The 20,557-nt window shown below is 39.4% G+C and overlaps 1 protein-coding gene across 2 annotated transcripts in view; it reads right to left on the bottom strand.

The window, feature by feature from the left end:
- The window catches only part of SLC8A1 (solute carrier family 8 member A1), a 318,313-nt gene that overhangs the window by 9,535 nt on the left and 288,221 nt on the right, over positions 1–20,557 (bottom strand). For both annotated transcript variants that reach the window (XM_014792343.2, XM_014792339.2), the window contains exon 7: positions 19,729–20,004. In XM_014792343.2, the coding sequence (XP_014647829.1) occupies positions 19,729–20,004 (276 nt within the window). The remainder of the gene's footprint in view (positions 1–19,728; positions 20,005–20,557) is intronic.

Below are 20,557 nucleotides of genomic sequence, written 5' to 3'. Positions count from 1 at the left end.
GATGTTTGACTGATTAATGACTAGTTAGGAGAAAAGTTGTAAAAACTGAAAAAGGGAAAAGCACTTAAAATTTCTGCCCATAAAAGTTGTCCCTGAAGAGAGTGAAAAAGAAATGGAGACAGTAACATTAACTATTTTTAGAAGAGAAAAAAACAGAGGTAAATAAAAAAGCTCAAGAGGACTCATGTTGGCAAATCAGAACACCTGCTTCTACTCATTTTTATGCCCAGCTGCAAATCAGAATCACCAGGGCAACTTCTGAAAAATACCAACTTGCTAGTTCTACCTTGAGTTTCTGCTTCATTGGTCTGGGATGTGGCCTGAGCACCAGTATTTTATCAAGCTCCCCCAACCAGACTGAGACCCACAAACTAACCAATAGATCCCTCGTTTCGTCGTCTGTGTAAGGACAATGGCAGCTCCCCAGAATAGCCCAGATAATATACGGAACAGTTCTGACACATAGATCAACAAACAACAACCATTTTTTAAATCAAATAACAAATTATTTTTCATTTTGCTATGTTAACTTAAAGGCTTGCACTTTGTAGAGTTACCCCCTGGGACTTAGTTTTCTTATTATGTATCTGAAATCCTGGTATATTTTAAGTTCAAAGAAAGAGATTAATTATAATTAAAAGAGAAAAATAATAGTGGTTTATTTTTCAGAGAGCATGAAGCAGAGAAGAGAATGAACACAATGAACAGTGCTATTTGATCTGCCTTCCAGACTGTAATTTGATGCATGTTCTCAAAAGAAATTGATAATACTCCTTTCTTACGCACCCAGAATGGGATTATTTTTCAGAACAATGCTCATGAATGTCTAAGGGAGGATCCAAGGTTCCCCTTCCTTGTTCAAACCCCTAGCTTCACGGGGTTTGTCAAAATTTTCTAAAACCCCTGGTTATAATTTTTTGACGTTAATAAAAACATTTTGAGCCTTTCAAAGAATTCTGATGGTTTATCTGAGAGGAGGCTTATTCTATTCAATTGCTGGGTCACTTATTCCCCTTCCCACTCTTGGTCCTAAAAAGAGCCCTAAACCAACTAGCTGGATATGGAGCAAAAAAGCTGTGTTCCTACATTACATGGATAACGTGGTTCTGGAGTGGATCAGATTATATATGCTTGGGTAGGTTTGGTACCTTCACTTTGGGAGTCTTGCTTGTTTACTCTCCAAAATAAAAAGGTTTATGCAAATTATAGTGGTGGAAGTTCCAATGTATGCTTGGTCATGTAAGGGGTACAAGGTTGACTGACTTGAAAGAAGTCTGGATCTGGTCAATCTGGATCTGGTCAACCTGGTGAACAGGCAACTGGATAATGATGACCATGGCATCCAGCAGGTTCCAGCTGGTTCATGTGAATTAATGGTTCTTCTTGGCATTGAGATACTTAGTAAGCTGAGGCCACTGTGAGTGGCTAATTTGATTATCGGAGTCTATGTTACTCTGTGGGGAACCACTATTACTACTGAAGAATACGAGTTCTAATAACTGTGGCCTCCATAATATATCTAGTTATGGTAGTAAGGAGCCTAAGGTATGGAGTAAGACCTGGTCCTGGAACCATTTGCCATGCTCTGGCTGTGTGACCTCAGGATAATTAACCTCTCTAAGCCTCTGATACCTCATCTGTAAAAGAGGGAAATACAAGTCCTCATTCATATGGCTGTTCAGATAATTAAAAGAAGTAATGCAAAAAGGCTTATCATGGTGTCTGGAAATTAGTAGGTGTACAACAAATGTTACCTATTATTATATTTCAGAAATCCTTGTTCTGGTGATAACAAAGAAAATGGTGATATTAAAATATTATGGTTTCTTTCAGCTAGGTGATTTAGGGTTAATAAACATTACGTAGGATTATGTGAAAATGTGGTTCTGTCCTCAATGTCCAGAAATGATGGTGGCGATGAGGGGAACAACAATAGTTAACATTTATGAGGCTTCCTAGGTGAGGCACTATATACGGATCCTCATTTAATCCATAAAACAACCCAATCAGGTGGGTATTATCCCCATTTTATAGATGAGAAAACTGAAGCCCAGAGTATAAGAAATGTGCCCAAAGTTATATAGCTAGTAAGAGGTGAAGCTAGGATTCAGACCAAAGGAGTGTGACCCTAGCTGGAGTTCACGTTCTTAACCACAAGTCCATGGGGTGTTGACAAGGTCTAGAAAACTGACATATATATAAATTTGAAAATGGACAAAAGGTTCAAAGAAAATCTACAGAAGTTTCATCATGTTCAACTCCGACTGTAACAACACAATGTTAAAATAGCTGATCATTTGAAAGAAAATGAATAAAATTGTTGCATATAGAAACATCAGCCTGACTCCTTTAGCAAAATATTATATCGGCATGAATCAAAAACAGATTAAAAACGGGCTATTTTCATGAAAGACCCCTCATTCTTTTAGAACAATATTAGAGATCATTGACTGATAAAGTAATTTTTTTCATTTCTTCAGTTCCTGGCTTATCCTGGCATTACATTTATACTGTCTTTATAGTACATAAAAATGGGTTTGAATGAACCTACTTTTTAAATAACATCAAGTTTTTGATATTTTCAATTTTGAGCCATAATTCTATTACTTTTATAATGAACTGTTATTTTAATAATACCAAGCCCATGATAGTAAAAAATTGGTAAGATTTAGTCAAGTAACATTTTGCAAAGGAAAAAGGAAGGGCAGATTTGGGGCTAAAAGAAATAGCTGATTGTCATTTTTCCAAGCCAGTTGGTTTGTTATTAGATGGATACAACTGAAATTTACTTCTTGCCTCACAAACCAACCAGGGCTGCCCTGCGTGAAACAGTGTCCTCCAGCTCGCTTCTTCTTCCTTCCCAATAATCTCCCTCTTTCTCTCTTAACCCTCCTTGCATTTGAAGGCTGCTTCTTTCTTCTATGCTTTGTTCTATATCTGGAACATCCACGTCCTATCTGAATCTTCTCAAATCCTCTTCTTAAGTCCTACTTTAGAGATAGTAAAGCCGTAGGTGCCCCCAAGTCTCTCTAGAGCTACATATAGCTGCGAAGTATCTGATAGAAAAACTTGGAGAAAAAAACAGAACAGCACCCCTCACTCTCACCTCCAGGTAGCCTTAATGAGTTACAAAGGAACTTGCCTGTCAGCTGGCTCTATTGTATGATTCTAAGTCAATGGATCTACGCAACACCCTGAGGACATCCAACATGTGCCTTTGCCCTGTGTATATTTACCTAGTTACTTATTCCACACAGACGCTCTCTTTTTGAAGGGATTGCTTTGTGCATTGTAAGTTCAGAAAAAGATGAACACTATAAATAGTAGGCAAATGGAGACAACTCAATAAACAGAAAAGTCACAGCATACAACTGCAACCCAGCACTGGAGGCAGCAGGTGAGACTTGAGGAGGTTCTGGAAAGTTCTGATAATTCTCCCATTTCTGCTTCCTCCTTCCCTTGACTTGGTGTAAAATTTCCCCATTAGCTCATTCCTACGGATTAATCATATGGTGCAAAAAGCCTATGTGTCTAACAAAAGTCTTAAAAATCCACAAAATCTTTGGTCCAGAAATTCTACTTTTGGGGATTTAGAAGTAATTTTCTAAGTGTGAAAGTTTATGTATGGAGATAGTCAGGGCACAGTTTTTATGTTAGAGAAAAATTAGACACAATTGAATTGTCAATCATTTTTGGTAAAATAAATTGCAACTTCATATAATATAATACTATGCAACCGTTAAAATCACGTAAAGGGGGACACTAACAAAGAAAAACGTTCATGACGCACTGTGAAGCAAAAAACCAGGTTATGTAACTATGCCTCCTATGAGTCCATTAAAAAGTGTGGGTAAATATTTGATATGTCTTTGTATAGACATTTTTGTGCAATTTATTTAAATATGCCAGGATTTTAAAATCTGAAAGACAGATATAAGAATACAAACGGATGGCGGGATTGCATGATTTCTTTTTTACTCCTTGCTTATTAATATTTCCTATTTTATTTACAAAGAAAATCTATTATTATTATGTGTGTTATTAAAAGTCTAATAAATATATATTAGAAAATAGTCTCATCTAAATGATAGGGTGTGTCTAGGAACGGATGGAGGGTTGATTTTCTGCGTTTTCTGATCCGTTTAGTATTCATGGCTATTGTAGTCGGATACTTTGATGGAAGATGTCATAATACTACATACAGAGCAGGTACATTTCAAAGGATGTGGAGGTGAGGAGGGGCCAGTAGAAGAGATGAAGAGGACACTTCCTGGCTATTGGGGGGCTGGCCTGGAGTCCTGAGTCAGGAAGGTGCCCAGGACAGGCCATAAAGCGGAACAAGAATCCTAAAAAACAAACTTCACCCACTATAAAAGCTTTCCTAGGACCGCTGTGAAGGGAAGAGAAGTGTGTGTCTTAGTTTTCTTCCAAACATTCCTGTTAAGCAATGATGGACTATAGAGTAAGGCCAAAATCCTCTCTCTTAATTTTGTATTTTGTGTTACAGCAACATTATGTTTTATTTACTAACAGTATATTTTATTGACTTCAACCCATAAAATTGCCTTGCATATTCACTTGACCTGACAAATACTTTCCGCAAGCTTGTTAAGAGATTTGTGTCCTTGAGATGTCTGGGGAGGGATGTAATACCCAAGTCTTTCATCATTTCATACTTGGGCTCTTACTAGAGATGTAACTTGTATTGCAAAGACCAGAAGATAAGGTGTAGAGCTCTATCCAAGCTACTAAATATTTGATGAGGTTGAACTCTAACGTTTTGTCCTTGTCTCTCTCTCAGGTACCCAGCACAACTCTTAGTAGATACTTAATAAATGTCTTTGGACAAATATCTCTTATTTTTACAACATCTTATAATTTTCAGAGCACTTCCATGGATGTTATACTATTTGCTCTTCCTGACAATTCTGAGGTGGGGTGGGGAAGAACAGCTACCATCAGCATCATTTTTTCAGGGCAAGAAAGTGAAGCTCCCTAGGGGTCAGATGGAATGTGAATGCAGGAGATGGGATTAGAATTCACATTCTGTGACTCCTGGTGCCCAAGTCCTCATGCTGCAATCTCATTTCCAGGATCTTTCATCAAATCCTGTTCTTGCCAAATAGTCCCCCATGCTCTGAAACTGGTAACACATCTAGATTGCCTAACTCCCAGGGCTGCTGTGATATCAAAGAGATAAATTATACAAATGTGTTTTTTAAACAGTGAAGCTACACAAACGTGGTTACTGTTGAAACGCGTTTTGTGTTAAATGCAAATAAATGCTCTGCCCTCATGAAATCATCATTAATCGCTCAAGCCTTAGTGTGGATCATTTGTTGGATATTCCAAAATCAGAACTAACCCAGTTAGATTGGGAAGAGAAAGGGTATTGGGGAGAAAAACTCAGGGCACTGAGGTGCTGTCTGGTAAGAACAGATGTGGGGAGCACTAGCTGCCGGAGAGAGAAAGAAAACACCAGATAACTCAAAGGCATTATGCAAAGTGGGAGTCCAAGAAAAGTAATGCTTTTTCATAGTTTCCAAGACTAGAACTGGCTGCATAAGTCTGCAGGGGAGAACCAGAGGTTTGAGTAATTAGGTAATTTGCCAACGATTGGTGCTGCAAAGAGTCATGCCACCCTATTAAATTCCCTCTCCACACAGGTACACACTCTTGATTTCATGATTCCATGATCCCGTTTTATTTTCTTAACAATGTTCATCCTCACCGCTATCTGAATTTTACCATATTTTTGTTATCTATCTCCTCCCACTGGAGTGTGAACTTCATGGGATTAAACATAATATCTGTCTGGTTGATCTCTCTAACTCCACCAGGTAGAACAGGGCCTGGTACTTAGTGGGTGCTCACCTAACATTTATAGAATAAATGAAAAGGAATGCAGGATGGCTCTAAAGCCTGTGTCTTGCCACTGTACCTTACTGCTTCTTTTGGTTTAATTTTTACAAAATGTTATTAATCTCCTTTTTAATGCCTGGTAACTAGTGTAGAGGGAAGACTACTTGAATATTTGATGATCAAGAATGCTGTGCTGCCTCAGGGACTCAGTCTGGGCTTCCTAGTTTGCTGTTGGCATCATCTCTCAGTAGATATTTTTTAATTTTTGAAAATTTTCTTTGGTGAGGAAGACTGGCCCTCAGCTAACATCTGTTGCCAATCTTCCTCTATTTTGTATGTGGGAGGCCGCCACAGAATGGCTTGATGAGCAGCGTGTAGGTCTGCACTCAGGATGCAAACCCGCAAACCCCAGGCCGCTGAAGTGGAGTGCACGCACTTAACCACTACACCCCCGGGCTGGCCCCCATATTTTTTTATTCTGAACATTACTTGTCACTAATATTCTACTGTAGACTCAGCTCAGGGGTAGAAGTCATAGAAGATAAGGCTTAATTCTGACTCTCAGGACAAGAATACTTGATACAGCAGAACTTATTGATGTCAGGTTCTTCTACATGGTTTGTCCCTTTTCTCTCTAAATGTGGCGCTCCGGAAGCACAGAGGAAGGGTCTGGCAGGACCTGGAACTAGTTCTAATGCAGCCTCATGCTGAGTGCCAACCCCATCTGAGCAGCCTGAGCAGTGTCCTCTAGTTTGACGAGTGAGTTTGGGAGTTTTGGTTTGCCATACTACAGCCATGTGAAGCATCACCATACATAGAATCCTTCAGAAGGACGTTTTCACGAACCTTTTGCACATTTGTGGTTATTTGTTGTTTTGCGATTGTAACTCAGGAATGAAAAGGTACAATTGGTCCTCTGCTGGGCCTGTGTGTGGACCCCATGGGGATCATTTTAGTTTGGAGCTATAGCAAGTCCTGCTTGTTGTCTCAACCCATGATTTTTTACAGTGATAACCTAATAATAGCTTGCAATTTATGGAGGACCATACCAAAAAGTCTCCTGGGCTCCAGAGGGCGGAGGGGAGAGGGGAGAAAACAAACACGACGCATAATTTCCTGACTGTAAATAATAAAACCAAAATAAGCTACTTTCTCCTTGTGCACAAAATACAAGATTTATATGTGCTGTGCTAAACAAAAGTTATCAAATACGGTCACGAAAAGATTTGGCATTTCTGAATCAAGTGCCAGAAAAGGTGGCTGAACAATATAAGCCATTTAATGGATTTAAATCCTTTTCTGGAATAAAGTAGAATATAAACAAGTAATATATAGCTTATGTTTCATTCCTGGGAAAAGGCAGGATGTGAGGTCTGTGTGCTGAGGAGCAATGATGGCATTCTAGCCAGCATCGTGCATAAATGCCAAGCACCATGATGTCATATCTATAATATGCACTATCCCCAGCAGATATTAAAATTCTTTTATAGTTCATGTAAGATTTTCCTTTTAAATTGAGTTAGCATTTTATTTGCCTTCTCTTCTAAAAATACCAATGGGCCTTAAATTCATTTTGTTGCTCATGCGGTGCCCATAAAATGGCAATTAAGTTATGCTTTTTTATAGCCACATTTTTTTCTTTTGAATTTAGTAAGAATGTGTCATTCTTTGAGCAGGGAGATCATGCACATGCCTCTGTTCAATAGGCCTTGGTCTCTACTTTCTTCCTAATGGTTTCCATGGATTTGTATTGATCCAGGGGCCAACAACCAGCATCTACAGGGTGGCACGCTGGGGCTGTGGATGAGAGTAAGAAGCTGAACTTATGAGAGTTGCCTTCTTAGCACTGTCAACTGACTGAATTGGCCAAGAACATTTAGCATTTGCTTATATTATAACATGCGCTGTTACCCCAAGATTCATAGTGCTAATTCTAAGTACCATTGTATAATGTTTTCTCCCACACTTCCTAATATTTAAGCCAAAGTTACTGCTGAGGGGAGGGTGGTGGGATTGTTTTAAAAGGTGCACAAATCCATAAATGCACAAAACAATGAAAACCCAAAATATCTCACACTTGTAGTTTGCAAATGTCTATAGAGATTTTGTGATGAATTACATAAAAATTATTTTTAAGTCTTATAGAATCCATAGTAAATCCCTACATTATGTATTACTATAGTACAATTACTATCATGTAGAGAATCCATGACATCTTTATATTAAAATTAGTCCTTGTGAAATATTGAGAAGACAAATCGGTAGAGTCAGAAAGTACATTAGTGGTTGCCTGAGGCTGGAGGTGGAAATGGGGATCACCTGTAAGTGGCCATGAGGCATCTTATTGGGGTGATGAAATGTTCTAGGGTAATGGTTGCATGACACAGTCAACCTAAAAAAATCACTAAATTGTATACTTCAAGTGGGTGAATTTTGTGGTACATAAATTATGCCTCAATAAAGTTGCTTAAAAATGCAGGGTGAGGCTTGAATTTGAAAGAAAAAAACAAAACAGTGGTTCTTGAAATTTTTCATTTTCATTATCTTATTTTCAAATGTGCAAAGGGAGAAATGAAAGTCATCACCTCAACATTATTTACAAGTCACTCCTTAGAGACCCACACTCTCGTTAATCCCCCTGGAGCAAAAAGGCCTTATGCTTTCGCTACACTTGATGCTCACTCCCTGTGGAATACACCTTGAGATGGAAAAGAAGAGGAAATTGATATTCATTCACATCACACATTCATAACACCAACTCTCCAAACACAAAACACACATACGAACACATATGCACACACTTGGACTTGTACAGCATGATGTTTCTGCCAAGTGTCCTTGCTTTGGCTGACCTAGAGTTTATAAGAAGGCTCAGATAAGACTAGGATGCAATATTTTTAGCTCTCTTCCCTTACACTGTGACTTTTGTGGGACTGAGTGAACGTGGCTGGTGTGGGATCGCGGCACCCAATCCTAAAATCTGCAGAGCTTCAGATTCGGCATAACACATGCTAAGGATCCTGCTCTTTGACCACCTCCTGGTAGATGACATCACTGTTTTCATCCTGGTCCCCCTCCAGCCTGTGCTCAATGCCAGGTGCCCACACAGTGCTGCCCTTTGAAAAAAATAAATTAAGGATGGTAACTGCCAACAAAAAACCTGGAAAGTATTGAAGATAAACTCTTCTTTTGAGCAGAAGGATGCAAATAGTTTTGAAATGCATCTTTCCCAGGTTTTTACCAAATGCTTTTGGGCCTGTTGCATACAGTCTACTCCCCAGTGTTTTTTAGTTTAGGACAACAGGCAATTCTTGTGCCACTTACGGAGCAAATCTTGTGGGAACTCTGGTGTCTGGCCTTCCTTTGTTTTGCTCTGTCCCTGTAAATTTTTGCTTTTGTAGGCTTCCTTCAACCCTAAGGACATCACCTGTTCATGGGAAAGTATGCTGGAAAGTACAGAGCGTTTTACCTCCAGACAGCTCCTCACTGGCATGAGGTTAAGATAAGGTCCTGTGGAAAGCCACTTGAGAGATTATGGCTGCCCAGTGCTGTTCCTCTGGCCATATCCCTGGGTGGCTGTGCCTCTTGGCCTGACTACAGATCACAGGGCCTATTTTCTGCAGTGCTGACCTTGCTTAGTGGCAAAGAAACCGACTGCTTATTGGAGTATTTGCATTGACAGATGAATAGATAAATAAGATATGGTGTACACACACACACACACACACACAGAGTGGAATACTACTCAGCCATAAAAAAGATGAAATCTTGCCATTTGCAACAACGTGGATGGACCTTGAGGGTACTTGCTAAGCAAAATAAGTCAGATGGAGAAAGACAAATACTATATGATTTCACTCATAAGTGGAAGATAAAAAAGGAAATAACAAGCAAACACATAGATACAGACAACAAATTAGTGGTTACCAGAGGGCAAAGGGGGAGAGCGGATGGGCAAAAGGGGTAAAAGGGGACATCTGCAAGGCAACAAATGGAAACTAGACCCTTGGAAGTGAACACAATGTAGTCTATACAGAAGTCAAAATATAATGATGTACATATGAAATTTATATAATGTTACAAACCAATGTGACCTCAATAAAAAAACAAAACAAAACAAAATATACCTGCCCTTTAGGATCCTGTTGGGGGACTTGACATCATAGCCACTGGGAAATCTTGGCTCAGAGTAAAGTAATTCTGTTTTCATTTCCATTTAAGCTGATGTGAAATGTCAATCATCCAATTAAATACGTATACACACCGTAGCTGTGGCACTTCCTCTTTAATCTGAGGCTGTGTGAGTGGAAATGCCAATGTTCAGAGGATAGAGCTCGTGGAGAGTCAGTGAAATTACAGGAAACAGGAACACATTTGGGGATGTCCACTCACCAGAATTCTTTACACGGGATAATAATGAAGATAGGCTAAGAAGTTTGATTTTTTATTTTTCAATTGCTGTGCTATAGCTGAGCCAAATACCCCAGGAAGCCTAAACCCATTTATTAATACATTGAAGTAGAAGGGAAAGAAGAGACTCAACATTTTTTCAAGTGTCAACTATATTCTAGGCCCTGCGTTGAGTACCCGATAAAGACACTCTTATGTAATCCTCACTACAATCTGTGAGATAGATTTTCATGTCCTCATTATTCATATGAAGGAACGAAGGCTGAGAGGAGTTAAGCAATTTGTCTCTGGGAGTGTCATACATCTAGTAAGTGGGGGCGGGTGGGTTTGAACTCAGGTCTACCCGACTCTACAGCTCATGTTCTTTTATACTCCCTGGTGCCTATTCATTAACACTGCACTAAGAGATGATTTTGTGTAATTTTTCTGAGATTGAGGCTGTTAACCAGTTAATCTATCTGTGAGCCCAGCAATGAGAATGTCAAATCTATCTGAAGTAGGATGGGAGGAGAGGAAACCAGATTGAGGGAAATCAGATTGAGTCAATCTGATTCCCTGCTGTTCTCCAAGGTAGATTCATAATGACCGGGTACAATGTCCCCTGAGAAGAGTGTTTGTTTTGGGTGGGGTGCCACTGTGTTCCCTTCTGACCCCATCTCTGTGGCTAAGTAAGGGGTAGACTGAGTGTGTGCACTGATAGATGCGTTGGCCAGTAACCTCTAGTGATTCTGCTCCCAGTCTCCTACTTCTTCTGCTCAGAGACCTAGAAGACTGGAACTTGATTTCCAAAATTGCTAGTAAATCTTTGCAGAACATGACTGCTGGGAGAGTGTCCCCAATATACCCTACCTGGGCCCCACTGACTCCATACCTGGGTAGCCATGTATCACAGGCAGCTTTGCTGTAGGCCCAGAATGAACAAACCTCCTTTTGTGGTCACTACCATTAGCAGCACACAGCTGTGGTGATGAGGATTACCCTGGAATTCTGGCTTTTGCCAGCTAGGTCAGAGCTGAACGTGTTTAAAATGGTTTCTAGTTGTCTCAGTGTTTAAATTTTTACATGTATGAAATGCCAAGAGTTTTGGGTACAGAAATAGGTCTTTATTCATTTCTGAAATTTTTTGAAGCATGGACTCTACTAGGTATTTTCCATGCCAAAGGGAATAATGACAATGTCTGACCTCAAGGAGCTTGAATATAATCCCACTGTTGCTCGTTTTATTTTATTTAATTTACTTTTTCTTTAAAAAAAATTTTTTAATTGTGGTAAAATCACAAAAAATTTAGCATCGTAATCATTTCTAAGTATACAGTTCCATAGTGTTAAGTATATTCACATTGTATGCAACCAATCTCTAGAAATTTTCATCTTGAAAAACAAAAACTCTATACCCATTAAGCAAAAAACTCCCCATTCTCCCCTCCCCCCCAGCCCCAGGCAACCACCATTCTACTTTCTGTTTCTTTGGGTTTGACTACTCATACCTCATACTCATACTCATATCTCATATAAGTGAAATCAGATGGTATTTGTCTTTTGTGACTGGCATATTTCACTTAGCATAGCGTCTTCTAGGTTCATCCATGGTGTAGCATGTGTCAGAATTTCCTTCCTTTTTAAGGCCAAATAATATTCCATAGTATGTATATGTCACATTTTCTTTACCCATTCATCCATTGATGGGCATTTGAGTTGCTTCCACATTTTGACTATTGCAAATAATGCTGCTATGAACCTGAATGTACAAATATCTGCTTTCAATTCTGTTGGATATATACTCCAAAGTGGGATTGCTGGATCATGTGGTAATCCTATTTTTAATTTTTTGGGGAACCGCCATTTGAGATGCTATTCTTTGATGTATACGTCTAGAGTTGGGAGGAAAGAGGATGTTCTGCTCAGCCAAGTTTTTTTTGGCTGCTTGGCAGATAGAATCCTGTACAAGTAGAACTTTGGGGATATATCAAATTGCCAGAGCCCTTAGAGTCATACATTTTCTTTTTTTAAAACTTTATAGTCAACAAACACCCTATTGATGTTGATTTGGTTTCCCAAGTAGACTTTCCTACTGCTAAGGGTATGAGCTGACCTATGGATTCGATTATTCTAGTTATATTATACTATTATTACAGTGAATTTTGCATTTTCAATGATCCACTTACATTAAATAATAAGCCCTCTCTTTTTATCAGTGTCACCTATAGGTTTGATTACTACAAATCAGTCCCCAGAACCATTCATCCTGCCATGAATTGGCAAAATTGAGTCTGTGTATTTTCAAATTGAGGACCAATGATATGGATATGAACTGAAAAATTTTTCTTCTTAATTCAGTCTTAACTACAAAGTCTCTACTTCTTAAGTCCGAGCATTCTTGTATTAATCTGATCCAACATATGTATCATCCATATTCTGATGACTCTCCAATTTATATCATGAGCCCAGATCTCTCTTCCCACTGTTGCTTTAAGTGTAGAAAATAGTAAAACTGAGGCAAAGAGAGAAATGAATAGTTTCCAAAAAATTGTAAGGTATAAAGGAAAGAGTGTGTGCAATGTTTACTTTAGAAATGAATCCAAGGTGGAATGATAGAGTGATTAAGTACCAGATTATAAAAAAGAGAGATAATATGGATTCCACAATTTACCATCACTGTAAACTCGGGCAAATCATTTATTCTCTATGAGCCTTAATTTCCTCATACAGCTGAGGTTACTGGTGCTCACTCTCCTATATGCTATAAAGTGGCCTTTAGAAGGGCCACCATTATATATATCCATGGATATACATACCCTGTATGTCTCCGGGGATGTCATTTAGATTATGGTGACCCCTTGAGATTGCAGTATACAACCTGCACAATGATTCAAGTTACTTTAGGATCCACTGAGAAATAAGGCAGCAGGATATAATAAATTGTAACGTACTTGTTACTTAAGTATACTAGCGAATATATTAGTTTTCAGAATAATTATGTCAGGAAATTAAAAACTGAAAAATGTAAATTATCAATAGCTAATATTTTTTGTTGCAAAAGCAAATAATATAATGTTTTCTAGCACAGTGCCAAACAGATAAAAAAGTCTCATTTTCAAGAGAAGAGTCTAAGGGACAAAAACATAAACATTGGGAAGAGGCAAAAATCACTTCACATTTCATGATATAACATAAATAAGTAAAAAGATAATGTATATACACAGTGCTTATGCCTAGCACACAGTGGAGCTATGTGGTAAATTTTAAAAATTTCCTTCTTTGTTCATAAAACTTTTCCCATTCATTGTCATTTTCTGATGGTTTCTATTCCTTTTGACATTTTGGGAGTTGATCTCAGTGTAAATATTCATAATTATTTCCTGCATTTTATACCAATTTTCAGTTGACAAAGTGCTCTGAGATCCATATTACTTAATCCTTTCATCAACTCAGTTTAAACTGCCATGTATTATTAAGCCTATTTTACAGGCAAGAAAACTGAGGCTGAGTCAAGAAATTGACTCCAGCCACACAGTGAGTAATGGTTAGAAGTCTGGTTTCCTAAATTCAGTTCTAAAGCTCTTGTCACTACACCCCCTTGGTACATATTCTTTATCACTGCACTAAGAGATGAAAGTGAACAGCTAGTATAAGTAGTTTTATATTGAATTGTTCCTATGGTATTTAGAAGTCTGAAGTGATATTAACTTAAAAATGACATATATTTTCTCTAAAATAAGGTTTTATTTTTTAAATAGGTTCTATATACAAAATGGGGGGCGGACCTAAAATCATGTTTCCTTTCTCTTCATACCTTAAAATCTCCAGAGTGAAATAATTCCTACTTGACAGAATTCAAAGGATATTCAGGACATTGGAAGCCAACAGGAAATCTGACAATGCCAGAGGCTAAGGAACAGCCTAGAATACCTGACTTTTAAACTGTTCTGGCCTCAGGAGTAAATAGCTGGTAAAGGGAAGATAAAGGGGACAGTAGGCAAGCTTCAGCCACAGCCCAATCAATGGATGGAGAAAGACCTAGGTAGGATTTAGTGAGGTAAAAATATTCCTAACTCATCAACATCTAAGAGTCTTCTCTGTAATTAAAGAATGTTCACTTCTATTTGATTCCAATAGGAGCGAGAGATGAAAGGAAAATCCATAGTTGGTATATAGGCTGGAATGTCTTGTCTCAATATACCCAAGTTTTAATAATTGTAAGCTAAAAGAATGTGCAATTACAGGTGGTTCCTAGTACAAAAAAGGCTGGGTTCCAAATGTTCCGTTTTACATTTTTTTCTCTTCAATTTTCTCTTGAATTCCCTGTTTTTCCATAGAAACAATGTGATACAACATGGTTATGGACCCATGTCAGGCTACTTACTGCAAAATGCCTATTTAGCACTCCACAGAGTATACCTAAAGTTTTAAAAGCACTGGCCTGAATTCTGGGTCTTGGAAGCAGGGAACACAGCAGAGAAAAGGATGAAGAGACACAAAAATAAGATCTTGCTCCTCATCCCAGTTCCCACCATAGCCAAAATTATGAAAGAGGAAAAGTTTCTGTTCTCAGACCCTTAGGCCTCTTAAATTTACTTTTGCTCCTTATTACCACAATATACTACTCAGATATATTCATTTCCTCAAAAACAGGCCACACTATACAAGTAACTACTGTTCATCTCCTTCAGTCATAACTTTAACTCTTAGCTTTAGAAGGTGTTAGGAAGAAAGCAATCTGACTGAACCAACTCATATTAATGTGTAAATGACTGATTTGTACATTCATTTATATATACAACACATACATACACACACAAACACATGCACACATACAATTGCTTTACTTATGTGTTAGCCAGGCATCATTCTAGGAGCTAGGGATATAACAGAGAGAGAGATAAAAGGGCAAGGTTTCTGTTCCCATGAAGCTTACATATCAGTGGGGAGAACTAGACAATAATAACATTCTAAAATAAACTAAAAAATCCAAGTGATAAATACTTGACAGAAAATAGGGTGCCGTAATACGGCAGAACTGGTTGACCACTTCATCTTGCATGGTTAGGAAAGGACTCTTTGAAGTGACATTTAAGATGAGATACAATTGAAGACAAAGAGCCAGTCTTGTGTAAGTGAAGAGGAGGAGCATTTTAGACAGCTAGTGCAACCCTGAGAAAGGAAGGAACTTGGTGCATGGAAGAGAGTAAAAAGCCCAGTGGGGCTGAAGACCAGTGGGCAAGGAGGAATCCAGAATGGAAAGACAGGCAGCGGCCTAATCAGGTAGGTCTTTGTAAGCCAGAGTGATGCTTTTGAAGTTTATCCTAAGTGAAAGAGGAAGCCACTGGAAGAGTGCAAGCAGTAATGTGGTCTGATTTACATCTTAAAACTATCCCTGACAGAAGCATGGAGACAAATAGGAGCCTACTACAGAGGTCTCAGTGAGAGAGAACGGCTGCCTAGACTAGGATGGTGGTGGTAGACAGAGAGCAAAGTGGGTCTGATCAAGATATACTCTAGAGGAAAGATCTGCGGGAATTATAAACGGATTGACTGTGGGGATGAGGAGAAAGGAATCAAGGACACATAGGTGCATGATGATATTGTTGTCCTGAGAAAGCCAACATCTGGAAAGAATAGGTTTGGCTGAAGGCTAAGGTGGTTAGTCAGTGGACATCCACAGTTCTATTTTGGGCATGGTAATTCTGAGCTGCAAACTGCACATCCAGCATGGATACAGGGAAGGCAGTTGGTATGTGAATCTAGAGCTCAGGGGAAAGTTGAGGCTAGATATATACATTTGGTAATCGTTGGCACACAACTTTAAGCCATGGAAACTGATGTGATGGTCAAAGGAGTGAGCATGGACAGAGAAGAGAAGAGGGCTGGAGACTAGGCTCTGGCTCGCTCAACATTCAGAGGTGGGAAGAGACTGTTCAGGAAGTCCCCTCTTCTCCAGACAGGAAGAAAGATGATCCCTGGAAAAGAAAGCCCTTCGTCTACTAACAGGTATGGGTCTTTAAACTCTTGTAGGTATACCTAAAGTTGAGGGCCAGTGAAGACTCTCATGAGTCCTTCTCTGCCAGTAGATTACAATGATCATTTGCTACCAGTTGGTATGAGGAAGAAGTTCTGTCTCTCCTGAAAAGTCATAGCTCTTTTTCCCATAAATTTTGAACAATATGGTAAAAAATACTTTTAATGAGATAGATAGATATTTAGAGGACTAGTAGGGTAAGTTTTCAATGCCCGTCAGGCCATCACAATCTAAGAGTCTCCCATAGAAGGAAGCACCGGTACCTCTGACACTAGCCTTTCTACTTTAGCCAAAGTCTCAAGACATCAGCCCAGAGGAAAAGCTGGCCCCCAGGGCAATGCTGACGGTAGGCTACAGGTGAAGAGAATTCGTTTCTTTATTTTTCTTCTGCCTGTAGCAACTGAGCTTCATCATCTGGGAACAATAACATCATTTATTTAATTTTTTTGAGGAGTCAGGAGATATAATAAAGTGCTTCTCTGAATCATCAGGGTTGAAGAATCAAGTCAAATATTATGTTCATTCAGCATCTTGTTCAATTTGCACAGCTTTTTTTGGGGGGGCAAAAGGTCTGTTTATATAGATATGATTATCTGAGATTACCTGTGAATATATTGTTTGGGGAGCATGCTGCACAGTTACCATTGCAGCAAATTATAAGAAATCTCCCAAAAACAGAGCAAAGAAAGCTATTTCCCGATAGGAAGAATTTATAGCAGTGCAGGGAAACCATTTTGACAACTAATGATTCTGCTGTGTTCTCTGCAACAGGCTCTCTTACGTCTTGACTCCCCTGGGTTCTGAACTGGTTTTAAGTGGCGGAACAAACATCTTCTCCAAACACTAAGGTTTAATCCGCATTTCATGTTACAGAAAAAAAAATTTTTTTTTTAATCATATGACTACCATACTTTCCAAAAGAGTTTTTTGTTTTGTTTTGTTTTGTTTTTTTGTGAGGAAGATCGGCCCTGAGCTAACATCTGCCAATCCTCCTCTTTTTGCTGAGGAAGACTGGCCCTGGGCTAACATCCATGCCCATCTTCCTCCACTTTATATGGGACGCCGCCACAGCATGGCTTGCCAAGCGGTGTGTCGGTGCACGCCCGAGATCCACACCGCCAAACCCTGGGCCACCGCAGCGGAGCGTGTGCACTTAACCGCTTGCGCCACCGGGCCGGCCCCTCAAAAGAGTTTTTTAATACAAGAGAGGCACAGAGCCATTTTGAAAGATCAGTATGTAGAAAAAGAAGCCAGGTATCGAGATGAGGAGTTGGGAAATTTAAAAATCACACTTTTAGGAACAAAGGTTTGATGTAGGAAAATCATTTTTTCATCCTTTTGAAAGCAAGAGATGCATTTGGTAGGACCAATTGCCGACATTCCAGAAAGGCTGGCTGATTTTCAGTAACTATCATGAGAGACCTAATTTTGCCTGCATTATCATAATTTGCTCATATTCTCCTCAAGTGTTAAACTGTGGCCAAGGGTGTGTGCCAACTTGGGCACCTCTTGATACAGTGATTCAAGCCTTAGGGAAAGTAGACCCTAAAACATGTTTCCCTATAATAGCCTCAGATAGAGCAATGGATAACCATGATGTTTAGTCCCTTTGGTTGTACATATGTTCTCTAAACAAAGCAACCTAAAATATGAATATGTTAAGTTTTTCCTCCTGCTTGATAAATTTCTGGTCATTTTTGGAACAAATTCAAAATAAATGTGGAACTGCTGGGACACAGCTGGTGTTGAGAGGGAGTCTGCTCTCCTCTGAGGATCAGCAGTTAACTGGAAGACTTTGCATAGCCTTGCTCACTAAGGCAGGAGTAAGAGATCTCCCTAAATCCCTGGCTCCGCCATTAACTCAACGGGACACCAAAACCATGCTGGGCCCCTTGATAAGGACTCCAAATGGTCGAACAGTTGGAAAACACCATGTGCTATGGCTGAGCAGTATAAATCTGGACAATTCATCCCCAGTTACTTAAGGATGAAGTGTACAGATTTATACTGGTCAGATCATCCTCAGCTATTCAATACAAATAATAATTACAAAAGCTGCTATTTTATTGAATTCCTTCTATATCCCAGTTGCTTCACTAGATGCCTAATTTATAGGAGCTTTCTCCAGTTCTTTCTATAATTCTTCAAGTTAAGTATGGTTATGCCTGTTTTATGAATAAAGAAACCAATGCTCGGAGAGGTTAAGTCACTTACCCAGCCACTGAGATGATAAATGTCTGAGTGAAGAACAGCTAGTGAATTCCAGTGAAGAGATATACATGATTTAAACTGTCCTTGTTTTCAGACTCAAAACCAAAAGCCAGGGGTGCCAACTCTGGCAAGTATAAGTAAAACTCACAGCGTTTAGCTCAAGGCTGTGGCAGATGTGGAAAGTGGAAAGTGAATGGCACCATCAGCAGGACTGTATTTCCTCTCAAGTCCTGCCTTTCCCCAAGCCCACTGTAACGCTTGTCATTGACCTGCTACTTGGTAGAGAATGTGAGTCTTGTTGCTCAGTTAAAGGCTGTACATCTGTCAAAGTGTCAACTAGTGCTAGGGAGTAGGTCCAGAACTTTAGTTACAATTAGCTCAGATGTGCACCAGAATCACCTGTGAGCTTAAAACACACATTGCTGTGCCTTCCTCTAGATCTTCTTCTAGATCAGAAGAAGATCTAGAGGAAAAGGTTAGTGGTGGGTTGCAGGTATTTGCATTTTTTTTGCAAGCTCCCAGGTAATTTTGATGCCCACCGAAGTTTGAAAATTACTGCTGTCAATGTCATGTTTCGGAGGATAACGTCTTACTCAGAAGTCTGAGCAAACATAGTGAGCTACAGCTGTAAATTGGAAGAAAAATCAGCTTATAAGGAATGCATGCAGGGATGTCCACGAAATGTGCACTTGGCCTGCTCACTTTGGTCAGGATTACTTTTTCCCTGTCCTGTTCAATGTCTACTTCTTATTTATCCCCATTAATACTTGGGTCAAGAGAATATTGTATCAGGTCTTCAGTAAGTATTTATCTTAGTTACCCAACGAATACAGAGTTTCATGGAAATCATCCAAACTTTACTAAATATATAAAAGACAGAAATTTTGGTCTTAAAGACGATTCTGTAATTTTGTTTTGTGTTTTTGAAAATGCTAATTGTAATGGGAAGCTGATCTGCCAATCTATCCATCAAACCAATCTGCTCTCTCCATGCAGGCCATGCAGTCCCCCTGGGAATACTCTCCTGTCATCATGTTGATACTGACCAGCTTTCTAACTTGAAAAATGCCAAGACAATGTTCTGGCAGTGATATTATTTATATTTCTAGGCTCTCCCCTTTCATAGGCCTGGTTTGTTATCACATTCCTTGAAAGTGTGGGAAAGAAAAAGCCAAGAAGGCAAATGGGCTTCCGCTTCCGGGGAAATCATATATGACTGTATTCTCTACCTGGTACTGAAGTTCCAAGTGCGACGAACACTACTGCAGTCACGGAATCTTTCAGGCCAATGGTGCAGCCGAAGTGGGAAGCCAGGTCTCCAATGAAAGCTGTCAGTACGCCAATCATGAGGATGGAGACAATGAAACACGCCCAGCCATTCCAGTATTCTGTAGGGGGAACGAAGGCGAAGAGAACCTTCCAGAACACAGTCAGAAAGTGCATCACATAATCGAAACAGGAGGGCAGCTTCTCCTCCCCACATTCGTCGTCGTCATCATCTTCCCCTAGAGAGAAAGGAATGAAACACATTTCATCACAACCCGTACTTCCTATCTCCCACTCCTTCCTTCCTAGGCCTGTCATCCCTCCCCTCTGAGTGACCAGGAGGCCATTAGAGGTGGGCAAAGCTTGAGGTTTTCCAAGAGTCAATCATAATTACCCAATTAATTATTAAGATACTGACATGCCCCCTGGCTGTGGCTCATGGGTCAATGGTAAAAACTTAAGCCCTCACCAAGTTCTAGTTATATGCAATCAACACACCCTTTCTACTCTCTTATCACCTCCAGTGAGATTTGTCATTTCAGATAAATGAAAAGGATTTCTTCCAAAAGGCTAAAAAGGCTGAAGCCTCTTTTAATGAAAGATACCTATGACAGAGTTCTTCTGCCTGGGTTCTTTTCTTCCAGTTGGGAGTCGAGCTCTGGGGATTCATGATCATATAATCACCTACAGGACAATGTTCAAACAAGAGCCTCAATCACAGCTCTGGGGCCCGCATATTTCTCCAGCTTCAACTCCTGAAGCTTCTTCAAACTCAAACTTCATCCCAGCTAA

Source organism: Ceratotherium simum, chromosome 11, assembly GCF_057802395.1.
Source record: "Ceratotherium simum simum isolate JZ-2026a chromosome 11, ASM5780239v1, whole genome shotgun sequence".
NCBI classification, from domain to species: Eukaryota; Metazoa; Chordata; class Mammalia; order Perissodactyla; family Rhinocerotidae; genus Ceratotherium; species Ceratotherium simum.
This window is presented reverse-complemented; position numbering and strand designations above follow the sequence as displayed.